The 8,480-nt window shown below is 44.2% G+C and overlaps 1 protein-coding gene across 1 annotated transcript; it reads right to left on the minus strand.

Moving 5' to 3' along the window:
• Positions 1 to 3,767: 3,767 nt before the first annotated feature.
• On the minus strand, positions 3,768 to 8,459 carry rnasekb (ribonuclease, RNase K b). The gene is made up of 4 exons (XM_079566403.1): positions 8,237 to 8,459; positions 6,756 to 6,838; positions 6,575 to 6,680; positions 3,768 to 4,286 (listed from the first exon to the last, which is right to left on the minus strand). The coding sequence occupies exons 1-4, from the start codon at positions 8,312 to 8,314 to the stop codon at positions 4,248 to 4,250; spliced, it is 306 nt and encodes a 101-aa protein (XP_079422529.1). The 5' UTR covers positions 8,315 to 8,459; the 3' UTR covers positions 3,768 to 4,247.
• Between the last annotated feature and the right edge of the window lie 21 nt (positions 8,460 to 8,480).

Genomic DNA, 8,480 nt, shown 5'->3' on the forward strand with positions numbered 1-8,480 from the left:
CTTCAACTGACCCAGGACCAGACCAGAGGAAAACATCTGACCCAGGAGCAGACCAGAGGAAAACATCTTCAACTGACCCAGGACCAGGCCAGAGGAAAACATCTGACCCAGGACCAGACCAGAGGAAAACATCTGACCCAGGACCAGACCAGAGGAAAACATCTTCAACTGACCCAGACCAGAGGAAAACATCTGACCCAGGACCAGACCAGAGGAAAACATCTACAACTGACCCAGGACCAGACCAGAGGAAAACATCTAAAACTGACCCAGGACCAGACCAGAGGAAAACATCTACAACTGACCCAGGACCAGACCAGAGGAAAACATCTTCAACTGACCCAGGACCAGACCAGAGGAAAACATCTACAACTGACCCAGGACCAGACCAGAGGAAAACATCTGACCCAGGACCAGACCAGAGGAGAACATCTTCAACTGACCCAGGACCAGACCAGAGGAAAACATCTTCAACTGACCCAGGACCTGACCAGAGGAAAACATCTACAACTGACCCAGGACCAGACCAGAGGAAAACATTTTCAACTGACCCAGGACCAGACCAGAGGAAAACATCTACAACTGACCCAGGACCAGACCAGAGGAAAACATCTAAAACTGACCCAGGACCAGACCAGAGGAAAACATCTACAACTGACCCAGGACCAGACCAGAGGAAAACATCTTCAACTGACCCAGGACCAGACCAGAGGAAAACATCTACAACTGACCCAGGACCAGACCAGAGGAAAACATCTGACCCAGGACCAGACCAGAGGAGAACATCTTCAACTGACCCAGGACCAGACCAGAGGAAAACATCTTCAACTGACCCAGGACCAGACCAGAGGAAAACATCTTCAACTGACCCAGGACCTGACCAGAGGAAAACATCTACAACTGACCCAGGACCAGACCAGAGGAAAACATTTTCAACTGACCCAGGACCAGACCAGAGGAAAACATCTACAACTGACCCAGGACCAGACCAGAGGAAAACATCTACAACTGACCCAGGACCAGACCAGAGGAAAACATCTACAACTGACCCAGGACCAGACCAGAGGAAAACATCTACAACTGACCCAGGACCAGACCAGAGGAAAACATCTACAACTGACCCAGGACCAGACCAGAGGAAAACATCTGACCCAGGACCAGACCAGAGGAGAACATCTTCAACTGACCCAGGACCAGACCAGAGGAAAACATCTTCAACTGACCCAGGACCTGACCAGAGGAAAACATCTACAACTGACCCAGGACCTGACCAGAGGAAAACATCTACAACTGACCCAGGACCAGACCAGAGGAAAACATCTACAACTGACCCAGGACCAGACCAGAGGAAAACATCTTCAACTGACCCAGGACCAGACCAGAGGAAAACATCTACAACTGACCCAGGACCAGACCAGAGGAAAACATCTGACCCAGGACCAGACCAGAGGAGAACATCTTCAACTGACCCAGGACCAGACCAGAGGAAAACATCTTCAACTGACCCAGGACCAGACCAGAGGAAAACATCTTCAACTGACCCAGGACCTGACCAGAGGAAAACATCTACAACTGACCCAGGACCAGACCAGAGGAAAACATTTTCAACTGACCCAGGACCAGACCAGAGGAAAACATCTACAACTGACCCAGGACCAGACCAGAGGAAAACATCTACAACTGACCCAGGACCAGACCAGAGGAAAACATCTACAACTGACCCAGGACCAGACCAGAGGAAAACATCTGACCCAGGACCAGACCAGAGGAGAACATCTTCAACTGACCCAGGACCAGACCAGAGGAAAACATCTTCAACTGACCCAGGACCTGACCAGAGGAAAACATCTACAACTGACCCAGGACCTGACCAGAGGAAAACATCTACAACTGACCCAGGACCAGACCAGAGGAAAACATTTTCAACTGACCCAGGACCAGACCAGAGGAAAACATCTACAACTGACCCAGGACCAGACCAGAGGAAAACATCTACAACTGACCCAGGACCAGACCAGAGGAAAACATTTTCAACTGACCCAGGACCAGACCAGAGGAAAACATCTACAACTGACCCAGGACCAGACCAGAGGAAAACATCTACAACTGACCCAGGACCAGACCAGAGGAAAACATTTTCAACTGACCCAGGACCAGACCAGAGGAAAACATCTACAACTGACCCAGGACCAGACCAGAGGAAAACATCTACAACTGACCCAGGACCAGACCAGAGGAAAACATCTACAACTGACCCAGGACCAGACCAGAGGAAAACATCTTCAACTGACCCAGGACCAGACCAGAGGAAAACATCTTCAACTGACCCAGGACCAGACCAGAGGAAAACATCTTCAACTGACCCAGGACCAGACCAGAGGAAAACATCTTCAACTGACCCAGGACCAGACCAGAGGAAAACATCTTCAACTGACCCAGGACCAGACCGGAGGAAATCAACTGACCCAAGACCAGACCGGAGGAAAACATCTGACCCAGGACCAGACCAGAGGAAAACATCTTCAACTGACCCAGGACCAGACCAGAGGAAAACATCTTCAACTGACCCAGGACCAGACCAGAGGAAAACATCTTCAACTGACCCAGGACCAGACCAGAGGAAAACATCTTCAACTGACCCAGGACCAGACCAGAGGAAAACATCTTCATCTGACCCAGGACCAGACCAGAGGAAAACATCTGACCCAGGACCAGACCAGAGGAAAACATCTGACCCAGGACCAGACCAGAGGAAAACATCTGACCCAGGACCAGACCAGAGGAAAACATCTGACCCAGGACCAGACCAGAGGAAAACATCTACAACTGACCCAGGACCAGACCAGAGGAAAACATCTACAACTGACCCAGGACCAGACCAGAGGAAAACATCTGACCCAGGACCAGACCAGAGGAGAACATTTGCAGCTGAGCTAGGACCAAGGACTTAAGGATGAATTTGTTTTCGAGGCTCTAGGGCAGGGGTTCCTGAACTTTTTTGCCTCACGCTAGAGTCTACTCAAAGTACCCTCTAAACTCTTAAGGAGGATTCACACCAACCTGACGCACGGGCGCTGTTTGAGGAGCTCAGGCCTGCTCCAGTCTGCTCCGCCTCACCTGCCCAGGGTGCTGAGGCTGCTGCAGCACCTCCCGGTGGATGGTTTGTGCATCGCAGGCAATAATAATAACTATGAAATACAGTGAGCACAGAAACAGCATTTTTGGGGGGAATCTTGTCCCTCAACCCCCCCTAACCAAAATGTGTTCCAACGGCTCTGAAATTGTAAACAAAATGCCCCGGTTCTAACGCTGTGTGGTGGTAGTGAATGATTCCTCAGGGAGTTCCGTCTCTTTTATATTTCTGTTTATGTCACGAAGAAGTTATTGTTTTTCCAGCTGACTGATAAAACTGCACGTATGATCAAACTAGTGCAAGGGACCAAGACAAATTTAGAGAGTTTAATCATTCAAAAAAAAGCTCTCCTAACATCCGGCTGGACGGTGCTGTCCACGCCAAACACACACCAGGAACCAGGAACTCCCGGAGATGATGGCGTTGGTCTGAAATGTGCAGCCAGTTGTTTAGAAAATGATCTGCTAAACTCAGATTTATTGGTATTTAATTGTGTATTGTTGATTATTACAGCAATTTATCATTAAAAAGAAGTTTTATTTTAATATAATATTGAAACACTGCTCCAGAGAGACAATCATTTCACACTTTGGTCTAAAATGAGTAACAAATGAAGATGCGGTTTTCATTTTAACACAGAACGAGTTTATTGCACGTTTCTCATAAACTCATATGAACAATTATATTCATCAGATCATTTCATCTCAATCTCCAAAAACAAAAAAACAACACAAACGGAATAAAAATCACACTTCTGGAATGATACACGTTCACTTCACCACAAATAAATAATCGACTGCACAGACGACCAATCAGAGCGCAGCATGGGACTCTCATGACCAATCAGAGCGCAGGCCCAACACGGCGCCTTCAGCAGCTCCGTGTTCTGAATCATGCAGACACTTTTTATCATGACGGAGAAGAACGTGTTGAACTTTGTGTCCGTTTTTGTTTGGTGTGGATATTAACACATATGAACCATAAACCATGTCCAGAGGGAAAAGCACTGCTGACGTTACATCACGCTACACTAACATGGAGGGTCGGGTCGGGTCGGGTGTTTCGGTGTCCGGGGCCTGTGCTGAGGTCACGCGGAGGTCGTCGTCGTCGTCCTTTATGTCACCATGTACTCCTGACGCTTGTTCAGCCGCACCTGCAACACCACACGAGAGCGCTGGGGTTAATCAGTGACCTGGTTTGTTTGAGCAGAATGTCACGTCCATCAATCTGAACCGAGCGCATTTTCTCCAGTTTGGCTTTACCCAAATCTAATTTATCCATTTTTAACTACAAGTGCTCGTAATATAATTAGAATATCATGAAAAAGTGCATTTACTTCGGGTATTCAACTTAAACTGTGAAACTAATATATGATATAGACGACCTTAGATGCAAAGGGAGATATGTAAAGCCTTTATTTGTTTATTTGGATTATTATGGCTCAGCTTGCAAAAACCTAAATTTAAAATCTGGAAGCCATAATCATCAAAATTATGTGATGGAGATTTTAAGCCATATCACCCTGCCCTACTCTTCACCCAAGTGTTCATTTTGACAACATATTTTATTTTAGTTTTAGTCTTTTGACTAAAATGTAGTCGAGATTTAACCTTTTCAATTTTAGTCTAGTGACTAAAATTGCATGTCAATTTAGTCAACTAAATTTAAGACTAATTTAATCAACTTTGCTTTTATAATATTCATTATAATCATATTTAATCAAGGTCCTCAACTTCATGGAGCTGCTCCACATGAACAAAGCTCAGAGCTGAACCTTTAACAGTGAATTTACATGATCTGAGGCTCTTTCAGACGGTCAATAGAAGTTTGGATGATTTTAGTCTCTCCTTTTCATTTTTATTTAGTCTTATTTTAGTCGACTAACATGTCTGGACATTTTAGTCATAGTTTTAGTCTGGGGCACAGACGGCGCTAGCATTTAGCCTCTCCTCCTCTCCTCTATCGCTCCGAACGAAGTAAAGATAGAAGCTACCAAGCTCTTCCACGTTTTCCCTATTTAAATATGGTTATGTGAAGTGTTCCACTACAAAGTATAATTACACAAAGTTATACAATGTGGATTTTCTAAGCGGATAAAAGGGGGAACTATATTGTAAGGCGTAGTAACACCAGGAGTAGTTCAGCGTCCGCACTGTAAAGTGAAGGTATTACAGCCCGGATGTTGAACTACTCCAGGTATTACAATATACAATATAGTTCCCCTTTTTATCCGCTTAGAAAATCCACATTGTTTAACTTTGTGTAATTATACTTTATAGTTTAACACTTCATGTAACCATATTGAAACAAGGAAAACGTGGAAGAGCTTGGTAGCTTCTATCTTCACCTCGTTTGGAGCTATAGAGGAGAAGAGGAGAGGCTAACGCCATCTGTGCTGTGTTTACACGACTGAGGGCACGCGTGAAGACCAGACAGGCACACATGAACTCGTCTAAGCTCAGGTAAGAACATATCTCAGTATGTAAAAACGCTGGCCTGTTCCTTTAAGGATGATGAAAAACAAGAACAGGCGTTTTGTCGTCTTTTCACAGCTGCCTTTCTTTGCTTGCATTTTTTCTTAAGGGCGTTACTTGGGCCGTCAATAGCAAAATAGGGTAAACATTTCATTGTACAGCACCTTAAAGAAATGTAAATACTGAAAGTGTACATGACTGTGGAATCTATCTTGTAAATGTGTACAAACGAGTGTTGTTGTACCAATCTTGCTTTGTTTTCAGCTCACTATTTTCATTCTGTTACTGGAGCTCTATTAAAACAGTTTTTAAAAATGTGTTTTTCAGTGATGCCCGTCGTTTACTTCCATGATTTAAAGTTGACATTTGGGAGATGTTTGTTGCTTAAATCCACAACCCCTTGAGTCGTGGATTTATACTCGAGTACCCCCTACCTTGAGGATTTTGCCAATATTATTACAACAAACTAAATTAATATTATACAGTATTTAACAGTGTGTTGTGTTCAAAATTAAGTTAAAATACTCTCAAAATCAAACCATTTACTGAAAAATATAATTAAAACTAACTTTCCTTTGAAATTCATATTGAAATTCTATTCAGTTTCACCTTTTTTTTATCTGAAATAATTTCAAGTACCCCCTGCTAAGTGCTCAAGTACCCCCAGGGGTCCCTGTACCCCTGGTTGGGAAACACTGGCTTAAACCACAGTTTCTGCCTGTGGTAGAACTATAATTATTCATCTGATACATTCATGCGGCCGACCTAACGTGGTGTGAGGCCCTGACGTCCAAAGTTGTATTGGTTTTAGCTGATGTTAGTCTGTAAGTTACTAGCTGCCCATAACAAGGCGGCGTTTAACAATAACGTTCCATCCCAATCCCTCTGGTATGACTGCGCTCCTGTCACCGTGCACAGTCCCTTTGAGGATGGACAGTTTGAGTGTAAAATGTTTGAAGAGAGTGACCTGGCACAGAGACACGGCTCCCACGGCGACGTAGATCCCAGCGGCGATGAAGCAGTTGATCCCCACCTGGGAGTACAGGTTATAGATGTTCTGAGGAGGAAACTTACTGCGGGAACACAGACAAAACAGCACGGTCAGAGAGGCGGAGGCTGCGGGTGAGATGAAATAACAACGCACTCACTCGTCGCGGATGTCTTCCTCGGTGAAGGGGACGTCTTCGATGAGAATGGCGGATTTGGCGCTGAAAAATATCCCCAGCATCGCCTGCACACGACACACACAGTGTTCACCATCAGTCGCGATTTGTTGGACAAATACTGCGATTTGATTTGCAATTATTTTATTTGACATATTTAAAGCAGTACTAAGTAACTCTTCCCCCTAGAGGCCATAAGCGCAACTGCAGGTGTAGTAGAAAGTTACGATTTTTTTAATTTATTAATTGTCTTGGAGAGTAAATACGACGCTGACAGGAAAGGCGAAGGGAGAGAAGGTTACTGTGCATCCAATTATACAATGGAACTATTTTTTTTCAATCAAACTTGGCTGTAAATACTGTTTAAAGTGACGTTAGCCCGCAGTTAGCTTTGCCCGTTAGCATGTTAGCTTCTTCTTCATGATTCCATTAGTGTGTATTGCTTTCTCCGCACCGGTGGCAGTCAAGTTGCAAACATGGTTTTCTGGCCAGAGACACCAGGGGGAGATGAAAGACCCTCCAATCATCCCATAAACACTTGTATTGCCCCCACAGGGACTACGGGAAGGATTTATTAAGGTAAATAAGTTACTTAGTACTGCTTTAAATGCATAAACTGATCAAATGATGAGTGATGAAAGTTATTTTACTTTGATATTTGGCCCACATTAAAACAATAAACAACATTTTCTGCCTCTTCTTGAGTAAAATTATTTCGAAGTAATTACTATTTGTACATTTTCTGGCTACTCTTCCCACCTCTGCTATTGTGGACACTAGTGTAAAATTATTATATTATATTATATCACATCATATCATATCACATAATATTGTGTTAATACTTTTGTGTTAATACTTTTTTAATATAATAGATCCATGTTTTGGACCTTTAAAAAGAGGCAGTGGTGACTTCCTTTTTGAGCGTCACTGTCACGTGAATCCAGTCACATGATCCATTCATTTCCCTTTACTGAAGATAAACTGCGGATTAAAATCAGAAAATATCAAACTGTTTGGATATTTATCGCAAAATGCTTATTTTAAAACACTTACATAAGCTTGACATATGATATAAACTAGTATAATGATATAAACAATGACATAGGTTATTATTAGCATTTTACTAACGCCAGCGCCATACATCACGAACGTTTTAGAACGCAATGTTTGGAGAAAGAAAATCGCAACTGCAATAATTTAACAGATCTTCACAAAATGATGAACTATCAAAATAAACGATAATGTGAAAGTGACCTATCCGGGATCCGTCTAATTCCTGGTAACGCTGCAGGACTATCTCCATTTAATGTCAATTATTATCTGCTAAATAAAGGTTTTCAAATCTTGCTTCGTATTTTGAGCCCAGCTACAGTTGGAACGAGCACTTGAATAAGCTCAAACACCGACACTCCCGAGCTGTCTGGTTATAGTCCGTGTCGGGCCTGGTCACAGCCTGCGCCTCTTACCAGCATTATGACCCCCCAGATGCTGATGACTATCCCGCAGGCGGCCATCTTCGGCCCGCAGAACAGCAGCGACGGCATGGCCCTGGCTCTCCCCTGGTTCTCTCCACTCTAGGCCGACGTTTCACCTGGAAAAAAACACCCCAAAACAGCCACTTGATCCACGGCCACGGAGAGAGGAGGACGGGAGCACGGACTGCGGAGCTCAGCGTGTCAGCTGACCATGACGCACCCGGAAGCACTATCA

The sequence above is a fragment of the Gobius niger genome (genome assembly GCF_951799975.1).
Source record: "Gobius niger genome assembly, chromosome: 11".
Classification (NCBI taxonomy): Eukaryota; Metazoa; Chordata; class Actinopteri; order Gobiiformes; family Gobiidae; genus Gobius; species Gobius niger.

Bases quoted from the DNA above. Each gene is read 5' to 3' on its own strand.
- rnasekb (XM_079566403.1), bottom strand. From the start codon at position 8,314: ATGCCGTCGCTGCTGTTCTGCGGGCCGAAGATGGCCGCCTGCGGGATA. The intron at 6,839-8,236 runs GTAAGAGGCGCA...TGTCGTGTGCAG, and splicing joins TCTGGGGGGTCATAATGCTG to GCGATGCTGGGGATATTTTT. The intron at 6,681-6,755 runs GTGAGTGCGTTG...GTGTTCCCGCAG, and splicing joins GAGGAAGACATCCGCGACGA to TAAGTTTCCTCCTCAGAACA.